The 15,829-nt window shown below is 28.6% G+C and overlaps 2 protein-coding genes across 2 annotated transcripts; one reads left to right on the forward strand and one right to left on the reverse strand.

Moving 5' to 3' along the window:
• The first annotated feature begins 2,094 nt into the window (after nt 1-2,094).
• On the forward strand, nt 2,095-4,985 carry LOC109795361 (peroxidase RIP1). The gene is made up of 3 exons (XM_020354834.3): nt 2,095-2,377; nt 3,341-3,535; nt 4,108-4,985. The coding sequence occupies exons 1-3, from the start codon at nt 2,171-2,173 to the stop codon at nt 4,669-4,671; spliced, it is 966 nt and encodes a 321-aa protein (XP_020210423.1). The 5' UTR covers nt 2,095-2,170; the 3' UTR covers nt 4,672-4,985.
• A 2,963-nt stretch (nt 4,986-7,948) lies between these two features.
• LOC109792943 (cationic peroxidase 1) lies at nt 7,949-10,579 on the reverse strand. The gene is made up of 4 exons (XM_020352392.3): nt 10,332-10,579; nt 9,439-9,630; nt 8,951-9,116; nt 7,949-8,637 (listed from the first exon to the last, which is right to left on the reverse strand). Exons 1-4 carry the CDS (start codon nt 10,521-10,523, stop codon nt 8,252-8,254), a joined length of 936 nt encoding a protein of 311 aa, XP_020207981.1. The 5' UTR covers nt 10,524-10,579; the 3' UTR covers nt 7,949-8,251.
• Nucleotides 10,580-15,829: the final 5,250 nt, after the last annotated feature.

Raw genomic sequence — 15,829 nt, forward strand, 5'->3', positions numbered from 1 at the left:
TGGTGTACACCTTGGTCAATTTTATTTTTTTAAGATGAATGAGCTGAGACAGTTCAAGAATCTTATATTTAACAAAAATAAAATTTAATTAAAAAATATCAACACACAAATATTTTCTACAAAGAACTACGTAACTCTGATTCTTCATTGCACATGAAGATACGTAGGAGCAAGAATTAAATCTTGTCGAGCCCAAAAAAAAAATAAAATATATTTGATTATTTTAGTGAGATAAATATTTTTATAAATTATAAATAATTAGTTTAATTAATTAAAGGTAATCGTCTTAGGACGAACGTTGTGAGGTGCTAATACCTTCCTCACACGTAATTGACTCCCGAACTCAAAATTTGGTTTTCGTAGACTGTTTTCTATTTTATGGTTTTTCCAATGTTTTTCCGTAAAAAATAACATTGGTGACGACTCCTCTTTTTCAATTTATTTTTCGCCGTCCCGTCGCGACCGAGGTTGCTACAAATATTTGTATCGTCAAAATTAAAAGTAAAGAAATTTGAGTAATATGTATCTCAAAATTAAACTATAAATTAAAATATTAATATTATAAAAGTATTAATTTTAGAAACTTTAAATATATATGTTTAATTTTTATAAGAATTACAAGTTTTCAAACAATATATGGTATATCGGCTGAGGAAATAAGTCAACCTAATATGTACGCTAAAATTAATTTTAAAATGTATTTAGTTTGTTATAATTCTATATTTATAGAGAGAGAGGGAGAGAGAGAGAATTTAATTTACTAGACTATTTTTACGAAATGTCATAAAATATAAAAAAAAATAGTTGATACTTAATCAACTAATTAACTTTATTTTAACGAATAGTAAATTTTTGAAATTAAGTTTTATATATTGGAGTCGTACAATGCAATTTTAATAGATTTATCGAAGATGATTGAATATAATTTAAGCAGGAAGTTTATAATAAAATAAATGGGAGACTAAAAAGAAGATTAATTTACTACGTTAGATGAAATAATTAAATTTATATTAAATCGAATAATATTAAAAAAATATATAGAAATATTGTTTTAGTACGTAGTCAAATTTTTCGCATTTGACCCATATAATATATAAAAATAAATAGTTAATATTTTCTTTGTTGCTGTAGCATACCAAGATGCTTTAGGCAAGATAATGAAGATATATGTGTATATACTAAGGATTTTGTTTAGTAAATTTCTCTATAAATATTTTTTAGAATGAAAATTAAAATAAATTAATTTATAGAAATTCTCTTATATATTAGTTTCTCTAAAATTTTAATTTATACTTATCTATAACTAGTTTTAATTTATTGATAAATTTATTTTTATTGTTTTTCTTCATAAAAATATTTCTAAAAAATTCTATATATTCAAACCAACTTTAATAAGTTTTGGACAACATATATATATACTCCCCCCCTTTATATATAAGAAAAACTAAATTATTCCAAGAGTAATTAAAATTTTTTTTATTCTTTCTTTTTAATTACCTTGTTTTTTTCCAATCTAAATCATCAAAGATAAAATAATTATTCTTTGAGTAACTTATCTCCTATACATATGTACTAATTACTTAATTTGCAATTGTTGGAAAGTGTTAATAAGTTATTAAAATTAAAGGTTGTCTTAATATATATTAGTGATAGTTTATTAATGTATTCCAACCGCAAATGGACGAACATTAGGAAAAAAAAAAAAAAAATATATATATATATATATATATATATATATATATAATTGATTAATTTTGAGTTTGAATATGAAATTACATTGTTTATATAATATATTCATGGGGTTAGTTTTATCAGACATGATAGTAATAGTAATTAATTATACCTCCTCAAATAAGACCATCTAATAATTAAAAAAAAAACACATGTTATATAAATAAAAGGTATAATTAAAACATGTGTATCCGTTTTATATATACCGATACGCCACAATTAATCATGACAATATCTAAGAGTTGGTGAGGCAGTGTTTGTGCAATTCCTACGGGTAGTGGTCAACGGTGCTGAGCATGACCTAAAGTAAAATATTATATATGTTGATATCTCAAACAAGGAAATAAGCTACGATCTAGCTACTTCCTGTACTTCTCTTCTATATATATGTATAAATCCTGCCTTTGTGCTTATTCACCTCATCATAAAGCATAACACAATGGATTCTCATCATTTGGTTGTGCTTGTTATGGCAACAATATTTATGATACCTACGACCTTTGCTCAGCTAACTCCTGATTATTATGACAAAGTTTGTCCTCAGGCGTTGCCAATCATAAAGTCAATTGTTAATCAGGCAATTCTTCGTGAAACACGCATTGGAGCATCCTTGCTGCGTTTGCATTTCCATGACTGCTTTGTTAATGTAAGTTCCACTGTTCTAGTGCATGCCATCATTATTCATGTCAAACTATGTAGTTTAATTTCCTACGATTTAATCCTATAGCTAGCTACTTCTCTTGCATGCTGCTTTTTACTGTGTGGTTAATATGGTTATCCCAAAGAACACAGGCAAGAATCATCCCATCTTTCCGACATGCAACGACATATATTATAAGAATTTTATTGGTATAATATATGTAAATATATATTTATTTGACATATAATAATAGACAATTTTAATATTAATTTTGAATAAAATTTAATAATATATTTTAGGTATTACTATAATCTATACTTATACTTTTTAATAATATATTAACATGTATTATATTTATTGTATGAGTGAAAATAATTTTTAATGAATAATGTGTCACTATAGAGTATATATCATTATATAACAATTTTTTTTTATATCAAACTTATTTTCTATGAAAGTTATTAAATGTGATATTATATAAAATCTAACATCTAATATCAAATGTCATGTAATTAATGTACGTATGTATAGAGAAAGAGAATGTCTCGAAAAAACAACAAAATCATTATACTATTGTGAAAGATAATTTATTATATTTATTCTTAATGTATAGTTATACGATTAAAATTAATTCTCACTTGAGAAGAATTCTCATCACCATGATATGCTGCATATATATATATATAAAATATTAGACTTGACTTAGTTAGCTCAGGTTAAGTTCATATCTTTATCACTGTGTCAAACAATTAATTTTCAATGCTGCAAGTAGCAAAATGAAACAAGTGTGATGTAACATGATGCGTAGGGAACAAGTCAGACCTAATGACAAAATTTCCAACTACGACATAGCAAGAACCCATAGCAGAAAGTTCACAACAGGAACATTACATTTACATATGACATGTCACTTGTTTTATTCCTTTTACACATACATGAACATGAAATGTCCACGTGGACAAACTACAGGGCTGTGATGGATCAGTGCTGCTAGATGACACACCTTTCTTCTTGGGAGAGAAGACTGCACTTCCAAACATTAATTCGATTAGAGGATTTGAGGTGGTTGATGAAATCAAAGCTGCAGTTGACAAAGCTTGCAAAGGTGCAGTAGTTTCATGTGCAGATATCTTAGCTATAGCAGCTCGTGACTCTGTAGCCATAGTGAGTACTATCCAAATCTTTCATCAATTCTTGTACGTACAAGAAATTACTTCATGGTTTAAGACTATATATCACGTGTTTACGATTCTATTCAACCTTTATAAGACATGTAGTAAATTTTTTCAATTGTAAATTGAAAAACTTGATTGCATATTATTAAATGTAGATCAATTGATATCATGATCACATATAAATGAATTTCTCCATAAATTAAAATTAATTTTATATAAATAAAAATAAAATTTTAAAAAACGAATAAGAAAGAGTTTTATATATAAACTAATTTTAGTTTTTGATAAACATATATTTCATTATTTCTTTCTATTTTTCTCTTTTAAAAATATTTTTAGAAAAATTTGTCCAAATAGATCTATATTCTTTTTTACTATGTGAAATTCATATAAATATAATTACATGTGGATTATATTTCATTCTTAATCAAACTAGTAAAACCCTGACACTCTTTGACTACTTAATATCTTTTGATTAAATAATGTTTGGCTGGACTCATAGTTAATTATGAGCCACACGTAGTGAAAAGTAACAATTTTGCATGATGCGATAATTATCAGTTGGGGGGTCCAGAATATTGGTACCGAGTGCTATTAGGCAGAAGAGATGCAAGATATGCAAGCAGGGATGCTGCAAATGTGAATCTTCCTCCACCATTTTTCAACCTCCCACAGCTTCTTGCTAGTTTCCAATCACATGGCCTGGATCTCAAGGATCTAGTGGTTCTCTCTGGTGGCCACACCATTGGCCAATCAAAGTGCAGTTCCTTCAGAGACAGGATCTTCAATGACACCAACATAAACCCTAATTTTGCAGCCACTTTGCGTGAGTCATGCCCTAGAATTGGTGGAGACTCTAGTTTGGCACCAATTGATGCCACTCCTTCAAGATTTGACACCACATACTATAAGGCTTTGTTGTACAAAAAGGGTCTCTTCCATTCTGATCAAGAGCTATTCAAGGGTGATGGTAGTGAAAGTGATAGGTTGGTAGAACTATACAGCAAGGACCCTTATGCTTTTGCAAGAGACTTTGGGGTTTCCATGATTAAGATGGGTAACATTAAACCTCTTACTGGGTATATAGGAGAAATCAGGTGTAATTGCAGAAAAGTCAACTACTAGAGCTGCATATATTATTATTATTACAAGTCTTGATCAAAACAGAAGAAGAGGAAGAAGAATAACGATTGAGCAACTGTTTATAAAAGTCATGTGCTGATCTTTATAATCTCTATACGTTTCTGTTTATTGTTGACAATAAGACTATTGGTTCAAATGATGAACCGTGAAGTGTAAGAAGTCTGTAAACGCGTGATGCATTCGTTGCTATATTACTATTATTGTTTTTATTTGTTTCGTTGTGAGATCAATTGGATTGTACCTTGGAAGTGTTCATATATATCAAAATTTTATAAGTCTTTATATTTAAAATGAAAGTTTTACATGTTACATAAGTGTAACACATCAGTAACCTATTTGTTTGAGTAAAAAAATATCATTAAATTTAACTGATGCAATATATCTTTCTTTTCGAACACGCTACCCTATCCTATCTCTCTCTTTGGTTCTCTTCCACAATTCAACTCTTTATCAATTCCTCTCACTCTTCTTCACTTGATCAAATCTCAATTCTTCTGTATTTCGTATGCATGGATCTAGTTATGTGCTGCTGAATTATAGTTTTGTAATTTTTCAACAATATATTGAGTTTCTTTACGAGTAAATAAAATTCAAAATAAACACTATAATTCCATCCTTTAAGTTTTAAGAAAAAATAATAGAAAATAAGTATATAAAATCTAAAATGAATAAAATCAAATAAATAAATTGCAAACTCTCAATCAAATTGTAAAAGTTGGTTTAAAAACTTCAAGTATGTTTTTTTTTAATTTTTTTTTATCTATAAGAATTGAATTTGGTATTAAAGAAGTTTACAACACTTGCATACTCTAATCAATCAACTAGACTTTCTTGACAAAACTTTAATATGGTTGGAAAAAGAATAAGAAATTTAAATGGAGATGTACTCTCTCTCTCTCCCCCTCTCTCTCTCTATATATATATATTAAATTTCTTACCTATGTTATTTATGGATATTTAAATTTGGTTTTCTGTAGTAAATTAAATTGCATCCACTGTTAACCTAAGCTTTAGGCATTAGAAAATAATCTATTAATTAATTGAAAAAATATCCTTAAAACTATTCAATTCAAATTTAGTTTGGGTCAAACGTATACAATAATATATTCTTGATGGCCCAATAAATGTGGCCTAAACAACCTTTCTAGAGACCCAAATAAAAATGTCGCCAAATTTGGTTCTTACTACTTACTAATAAACTAATTAAGGGGTTTTAATTCGGAGGTTGATACATGATCTCTTAGCGTTAGGTCTTTCAGTATGATTTCATAGAGGCACAATATAAATAATTCAATCAGTTGTAAACTCACAGTCAGATACATCTTTTTAATTGATGAATTCATATATATTTGATTTGATTTGATAGTTTATGATTAATTAATTAAGCTTGTATAACATTTTTTTTTTCATTCAACGCACACTAGAGGATGACACCATTAATTATAAAAAGCAACATCAAATTCTTTTTTTATTATACTTGCCAGTTGCACTAACACGGGGATGATGGGACAATATTTATTGTCAAGATCAAATGATACATATTTATACAATTCCTTCTTGCTTTTTAATTGGCGGTGAAAAGGAATTCTTATATTTCTTGACACACGCATTTCAAAAAATTATATATTCCTGACAGAAAAAATTTACACATGCACACACTTCTCACCTACTTTCTTGCATTGAGCATAATTTCCTATGGGGTGATTCGGCATCAACCCCAAAATTTTCAAAAATTATTTTATATTAATTAATTTACAAAGCTTAATTTAAACCCTACTCATGTTAACAATCGAATAAAGGACGCATAGTTTGTGTAGATTGTGCATGCATGAACATTTTCTCATACATATAATATCTACGAAATTAACTACCTATTTTGGCTTAGAAAATACAAAATGAAAATGAAAATAATATTTTTTAAAAGTATGCATCAATCATTTTTGTAATTCATTTCTGCATATGCATCAATCATTGATATGACTAATGTTTGAATATTTATTATCTGGCACATCAGCGGCTGGTAACTAACGTGGGTTTTCTCTGTTTTCTTTCCCCCTACCTCTTGGGGTGTAACCTTAAACAACAAACGCTTGTACTGCAAATTAAGTATGACAATGAAACCAAAAATTCATCTTCGTTATACTTAGATCCACAAAATTTACAGATCCCATATAGTTGACTATATTAAAGATGTTAAAATTTAAACTGAAAATTAAAAAAATTGCAAGTTTTTTTTTATGTTTTTGAAAATACGATCTTTGTCAGAAATTTAGGAGCAAACTTCTCGACTGGCTTTTGTTTCAGCTAAATGGTTAACTTGTTATTATATTAGCTTTATCGTCCTTCAATGAGCATTAGAAAACGTGTCAACCATCAATTATTATTCATTTATTTATAACTCATCTGCAATATATATTTTGGCTTATAATTTTCTGAAGCTTGTTTAGCTGATTCATATAAATTTCATTAGGCCGTGTCTGAATGATCCATATCAGATAAACGCGCGAAGCATAAGGAATAATATATTTCTGAATGTTGCTGCACTGTTCAATAACTGGAACGTTTTACTAGGTGCTTCTCTCTATATATACTCTTTTGCAAGGCTTTGCTTTCACCCTTTTCATTGACTCAGTTGGGCAGGGCACTTGGCAGGAGTTTGCATGATATAAGGGAAAATTAGATTTAATGCTGGGGAAAAATTATGTAGTTTTAGAGCACTATCTGAAATTCAATTTTGAAGGCTGCAACTTTTTAAGTAACTATTATTTTTGTACAAAACAAAATGCTTTAATGGTTATTTTGGTAGAAAGAATTGTATAAAAGTATACATGCAGTTAAAACAATTAAGCCTAGTTAAGGATCATCATCATTTATTTTAAAAAAAATTAAGCTGCGGTGTATCTAACAGTTATGAAATCATTATGTGGTTATCATGACAGAGCTAAATGTTATAATAGACCAGTTATTCCCCTGACTTAACTGGAAGAAGATCCCCTTACAAAAAATGTGAATAGGAGAGTAACAAATAAACAAATCATTGGCAAAGGTAGTGTTTCATGTGCTGATAGATATAGATTGTCATTTACCAGTAACCACAGGTTCTTCCTCTTCAGATAATTAACTCGGAATTAACCAAATTTATTAAAAATAATAACATTATTTACTGTTCTATATTTTCTGCTGGTTGGAGTGATTGAGTTACCAAAGCATTTTTTTTATATTTATTTATATTTTTTTATGGTATATACTATATAGTTGATGATGCACAATATAAATTATTGTAGTACAAATAATATTAGATTACTAGTACATGGAGCTGAAAATTTCTGCTACAAGACCTTAAATAACAAACTACAGAATTTCAATGCACCACTTTCCTTTATTACTCTCTATTTTGAGAGAACTAAAGCTTCTAATCACAACACCTTACACTTAAATTCTTAGATTATTATCGCTAAACATACACTAGGAAATACCATATATAATACATGAAAGATCACATATACTGTGACAGAATGAGCATCTTTTTTTTGCTCATCTTTTTTTTTTTTTTTCCAACTTTTTAATTAACCTTGCGGCAATTGGTACGAATCTGGCCACTATTCCCTGTTAAGGGGCTAAGGTTACCCATTTTGACCATGGCACTAGCAAAGTCTGCAGAGAAAGCTGAAGGGTCGTTGCTATAGGCAGTGACCTGAGAATCTGTAGAACCACCACTGAACAACTGTTGATCCGAATGTAGAAGTCCCTTTTTGTTGATCAGATTCTTGAAATAAGCATTATCAAATAGAACATTTGTGGTGACATCAAGTGGGGAAAGGTTGGTGTCACCACCGGTGCTTGGACAGTTTGACTTGAGTGATGTTGCAAAGTTTGACTCAATGCTGCTTTCATTGTAAACCCTGCCTCGGAATAACTGACACCTGGCTTGCCCCGTTGTATGAGCTCCTATATGTGCATGAAAATTTGAGGGACAAAAAAGTTTAGATGACACAAGATTCATATTCCATAATATTAACATTTTAATAGTTATACACTGATACACTATTATCTAATAAATAAGTAAAAATTAAACTAAAAGTGAGGGCTGATTAGTTGATAATATAAAATTATTTTTTATTATTAGTATATTACCATTAAATTCTAATAATAAAAATTGACATAATATTACTATATGGATGTGATTAATTAATTAACTAGAGACTAGTGAAATTTATGGATTAATAGGAAAGATATATACTTTAATGTAGTTCTAATTTACCTGCCAGAGCTACCATTTCCTTAGTGTTAAACCCCTTGTTTGCAAAAGCAGATATAAGGGCACTGAGATCCATTAGTGGGGATGGAATATCCTTAGTGGCAGCATCTTTACTTGCTGTGGTTGAATCTCTTCTGCCTAACCCAACATTCCACGATGGACCTCCCAACTGAGATACAGAGACCAAAAATATACCAGTCAATTTTTAACAGTGAATTGTTAGATATAACACTGTTTTAGGTAATTTTACCACTGTTTTCAGCTTTTTGAATATAATTAGTGAGAATATAGTATTATTGTAAATCATTCATGTAAGATATCTTTGGTTCACAATGAGTATGTGAAAGTTAATGAAATTTTACAGGCTATAAGAGACACGTTCTGTAAGATATATTGTAACAAGCCAATAAATATATATCAACATACTATATACTGTCTTGTTTATTATTTTGGATTTTATGTGTTCACATTTATTATGGTATTGAACTTACTGCAACAACGGAATCACGTGCAGCAATAGCTAGAATATCTGCACAAGAAACAACTCCGGGACAAGCAGCCTCTATTTTAGTTTTAATGTCATCAATTACTTCAAAACCTCTCAGAGAATTCACATTTGCACCAGCTGATTTCTCTCCAGTAAAGGTTGAAGTGTCATCTAACAGAACAGATGCATCACATCCCTACAAGTTTATTTGTATCCGTAACAAATAAATTAATAATCAAAAATCACAAAAGTGCAGTTAATATAATGTGCCTTAAACGTACTAATTAGCTCTATTTCCATGACAACTAGATGTAAAGAATATTTGTATCTAATATAAAAATTTAAGCTAATTTTGACAAAATAATGTAGCTAGGGAGATATAAAATCTCTTATTTTTTTTGTTTAAACTGAACATGCATGTCAACTTTTCTTTCCATGCCTTCTATAATTAATTAAATTAACTTTCAACCACTATGCCAAACAATTTTCTATTTTCTTCCACTCACAAAAAGCAGTTTGAATTTAAAATTCACACTCGTGTGTTGTGTACTTGTCAAGGACTGGATGGCATGCATGACAAGTTAGATCCGAAAACAAGAAGCATGCATGAGTACTTACACGTACACACATACGGCGAAAACGTACAGTGTATGTAATGTAGTTCATATCAAACTGTTAACATGCTAATTAATTAATGAATGAAAATATTATGACAAAATCAATCATAATATAAATATTATATATATACACATCATAACCGTTAGGGTCGACATAACTAGGGTTGAGATGGATGCATGAGGACTTGAAAACAAGATTTATAATGCATGGTAATTATGACGAAGTTTAATATATATTTTTTTTTATGCATGAGCATGAGAGGGAGGAAGAGAAACGTGCATTAACAAAGCAGTCATGGAAATGAAGACGAAGCAATGAGGCACCCATGCGATGCTCTTTGGCAACTGCACCAATGACTGCGGATCTGATGATAGAGAGAGCTTGAGGACATGTTGATTCATAGCAATTTGAAGTTAACTGAGAAGAGGCAATGGCAAACATGCAAAACAAAATGGAGAGAACAAAGGCCATATTGTTTAACACCACTTAGAAAAAGTTAATGGTGCTTGTGTTGTGAACTAAACACTGCTCCTCAAGCTTTATTTATAGTGAGGTGCGCGCGCTCCATTTTGGACCCTGTGGAGCAATTGTCTTTATATGCTTATCATGACTTCAACTTTGGTAAAGAAACATATTAAATCTAGCTAGGTGACTAGGTTCATAAGTCTTAGAGTTTGTTTAGAAGCATTTTTGAGAATTTTAATTTTTTTTTAAATTATGTTAATACTTTGTATGTTAAAAGAATGTATTAAGTACAACTACACCAAAGACACTAATGTATAAGGAAAGGGGCAAAAATTTGCTTGTTATGTAATTAAGTTTCATGGTCTTTGAAAGAAGTAGCAAGTGTCTTTTTTAATGCTTCTCGGTTGAAAAAAATCCTTTATTTTTAATAGAGACAAAAGTAATTTTTACTTATTTTTTTTTATCTTATTAATAAGAATTAAACTTGATATTAACAGAATTTACATGACAACTCCCGCAACGTAATTGATGGAGATAGACTCCTCTGTGATACATGTTTTTTTTTAATTAATCAGCTATAAATTATGTTATACTTGCTTAAAAGAAGTTAAAATTTTACTACTTCTATTTTGAAAATTTACAGTCTCGTTTTTTATGAAATGAAAATGTTCTGTATTATGAGTCTCAAGAACATTTTTTTCTTCTCTTTTGCAACTTGACATTACCAATTATTAGTTTTGAGGACCCATATATCGTCAACTTTAAGACCTTTGAACAAGCTAGAAATTTAAACTCTCATACTACTAACTTTTCTTAAAAAGAAAAAACACTTTTCAAAGTTAATAATGTATCAAGATATACATTTAAATTAACTAACGGCTAGAAACTCTAGAGAAATGTCATTAATAGAAAAGATAAGACTAAATTGCACTAATAATGTCTCTCTAAGATGTTAGTGTAATATTTTTTAAATAATTAAAAATTATTGTAAAGATGAAAAAAATAAATGTGTATGCAATTTCATGAAATGCATGTCAATTGATGTCAATGTAATTTATTGTAAACAGGAAAAACACTAGACGGAAACATATCTGATATATGTGCAAGTAGACCAATATCGTCGAAACATTATATTAGTTAAATTTTACTATTTACTATATATTACTATTATTATTAGATTTGGTTCCGTAATTGACATAGAGTTTTGGAAGTCCGGTATCTCATGAAGCTAAGTTGGGTCCAGCACGCTTGCACGATTGAATAATCTTCATGAATGCAGAGTAGTTATAAATTCTACCAAATTTGATTTGTAGTCAAATATTCTTTCACTTTTCCTCTTAGTCTTAAGATTGGACTTTTATGGCAAATGCTGGATTAGGTCATAGGATCTATCACTCTCATTATATATTTTTAGCATCAAAGTTAAGACACCAGCCAAGGATAACATTATTAAAATTTAAACTTTTGGTTAACTTTTTTTTATTGATTTTTATAATATAAAAGGTCAAATATATTGAAAAAAATACAAGACATATAGCTCTTTTATTTAAGGTTTAAAAGTCTCTTTCAAAGTTTATTTTAGGTCTTATTTACTATTGGGGTGGATTTGTTAAGACATGTGGTATTAATTCTAGACAATAATGTACATACACTCTTTTAATAATTTGTTTAATATTAACTAAATGAATTTTAAGTAGCATTCGTGAATTAGTTGGTATAGAATAATTTTAGCTTAAACTATGGTTACCATATGGAGTCTTGGATATACGTTTACAATAAATATTGATCAAATGAAGAGCCTCTTCATTTATATATATTTTACCCTAACAGAATTGCTTAATATAGATATATGTAATCTAAAAAAAATGTATTATGAGTGAATTTCACTAGAATTTAGGTATACATGAATTATCACTCAATAAATGTGTTTTATTAGTTTTTTTTTTAATAAAATGGTTTCATCTTGTCATCCATCGAGATCTTTTTGCACACGTAATTATAAGAAATATTTTTAATTATCTACTGAGATTAATCTCCTTTTGAAATTTAAAGATACTTAAGGATAGGTTGTTCCCTCCCACTTTTAGTTTCCCCTATATAAGAATCAAGATTTAAATCCACCACTTACTATAGAATATATCATCACTCTCACCAACCACATGTTGGTACCTTGCCACTAAGATCAATCATATCTCACTATCTTCTAAATAGTAAGGATTTAAATATATATATATATATATATATATATATATATATATATATATATATATATATATGCAACGAGTAGCTTATTCGTAATTCATAGACGATATGATTTTAAATAGTGGTATATATTCGACAAATTTAAGTTATACAACTGATTTATGAAAATGCTACGAGTAGCTGGTGTTTAATAAATTTGGTTATGTTTTCATTTTCTATGAATTATTACTAATGAGATATAGCTAGGATATAAATATATTTTTCTATTTTGAAGGACTAGAGGCCATTAGTCAAATGTGGACTTCGCCATCGAATTTCCCAAGTCTGTGATTTTGATATTCAAAAGTGATCGAGAAGGTAAGGAAAAAAATAAAAAATAAAATTATATATATATATATGTTTAACAGTTAACACCACACGAATTTGGAAGTCTAGAATTTAAAATGATGTGCATTACGTCACTATTATTTTTACCTGTTAAACATCCACGTTCAATTAAAGAATTTTGCAACGTTTTATCACTTCTCACAAGTAATTGTCAGCATATAATTTTTCTATTTTTTTTATGTGATTTATAAAATTTCCCATTGCATACGACCCACACACATATATATAGAACATATAAAGGCTACCAATGATTTTCTGTAACTCCAAGAAGCTTATATTTTAAAATCCATGTTTCTTATAAAATTATAAATGGTATTACATATATTAAGAAATAAGTACTAATTAAATGGGTAGTTTTGATAGAGTGTGAACATGCAACAAAAGGAATCAAACTAGTCAACAAAATTGTATGAGAAACTTGGAAACCAATAAGTTCTGCAAACCCGCCAAACCTCTTGGCATCCACGAGTGTTAGTTTTCAATTATGACTCTAAGTGTCTATTATCTATGTCTCAAGATAATGATGATGATTATAATAATTCCCAAAAGTAAACGACATGCATTTAAATATGGTTTGTGATTGTAAGTGAGGAACTAAGCAGGTGAAAAGTGTGCTTGCTGCGTGCACAAGTCAATTCTAAACCAATTAGAACTTAATCAGGGTTAGCAGCATAAACACTTTTAAGTCAAAACTAATGCATCTATTTATTTCACTCTCTTTTGGATAGTTACCTTCCCTAACGTTGAAAATATTTATGCTAGCTACCTTCATTAATTAAGGCAATGAAATTTCTTTATAGTATATGCAGGAATACCTACTTCAGTAGTACTTGTAATTCCATTACGCTAACACCCCACTAAAGCTTTTAAGATCCATGTTTGAAACTATACAGGAATTTCAAGTTCCTATCTACGTTCGTATTTTTCAAACAAAAACAAACATGTTGTTAACTTTGGATAAGGCTCCTCCAGGATAAGTTTGACTGATATATTTATTGTTTTTTTTTTATTATCAGAATTGTAAGTGTCACTGGTGCTACCACTATCCGAATCAAATTTAATTAGTTTATAATAATAATAATAATAATAATAATAATAATAATAATAATAATAATAATAATAATTGTTAAGGTTAGATATAAATCCAACACCAAAAGATATTTACGAAAGCAAAAACCACATTTATCTCACAACATTTCTAAGAAATTGAGTTTAAATTTAAATCAATCCAAATATAATTAGTTTGTAAGGTGAGAATTATTCTCACTTATTTATTATATTAAAAAAAATATTTTATAAAATACTGTGAATATATATAGGAGTTATAATAATACCGGTATAATTTTTATTAAGTGTTACACCACTCAATAACTTTATATTAAATGCAAATTTTGTAAATCCAACGGTTAGATTGAAAGTTCATATCACTTAGATCATATATACAAAATTTTATATTAATCCAAGATGATTTGATACTTCATTTTTATAAAATAAAATTGACGTAATATATTCATTTCAAAATATACTAAAATATGAATACTTGATCACCTTCAAATTGTTGTTTAATTTTAACAAAATTTGATATACACATATAAAGTAATATGAACTTTTAATCTAACGGTTGAATTTACAAAATTTACATTTAATATAAAGTTATTGAGTGGTGTAACACTCGATAAAAGTTACACCGGTGTAATTATAACACTCTTATATATATATATATATATATATACTCCCAATAAATTACATTTTTCGGTCGGGAGTGTGTCTATCACCAAAAAAAAAAAAGTGCATAAACTAATTATTTCAGTTTCTTCCTTTTTCTAAACATTAATTAACTGAAATTAAAATCACATAAATTAACTTAATTACTCTCAACATTTTCATCTTCGTCAAAGCTGTATTATTTACACTTACTATTTATTTCAAGAATGGTCAAAAGTGTTCCCTCCACTAAGCTCTAGTGGTCATGGTTTTTCGGAGTGCTTTCATAAAAATTTGAAATTTAACTCCAATAAATAATTATTAAAAAAAATTGGATAGTACTAAGCTCATGATTTGTGAGTAAGGTTTTCTTCATCTATTCAATCCTAGTTGGTGTAGCATTTCATATCAAATGATCATTGGGTTGGTAGATTCTATATACCATTTTGTGCTTTGACACTCATGACACAAATTAGGCTAAATTACTCTTTCTTATTTATGTCACAATACTTACAGCTGTACAAATGCCAGCATGTGTTTAATGTTCACTTTTACATTCTTTTACAGACTCGGTTATACAGATTCGGTTAAAATACGGAAATAGATCCCCTAACTTTATGGAGGAAAAGTTAGAGTAACTTAACATATTTAAACTGTTGAATTTGTAATAATAGATCAGATTGTGACACATGTACATTTAAGTCAAAATATATTTTATACATGTGTCACAATCTGATTTATTTTTATAAATCTAACGGTTGAAATAAATTAAGTTACCATAATTTTTATATCTCAAAATCAGAAGATCCGGGATCCGTTAAAATACATTGATTTTCAAGATTAACTTATACGAATAAATTTCAACAACTCATCGAAAAAGAAGAATAGTTGCTGATGTGTGTTTTCATTTTCACGATCTCACTTTCGAATGTAACTAGACATAAAAGGACAAATATGTTGGTGGCGTTAATCTGAGTTTTAAAAGTAAAAACAAAAACCATAAACATTCACAAGTCCTG

This window comes from Cajanus cajan, chromosome 9 (genome assembly GCF_000230855.2).
Source record: "Cajanus cajan strain Asha chromosome 9, NIPB_CcT2T_4, whole genome shotgun sequence".
NCBI classification, from domain to species: Eukaryota; Viridiplantae; Streptophyta; class Magnoliopsida; order Fabales; family Fabaceae; genus Cajanus; species Cajanus cajan.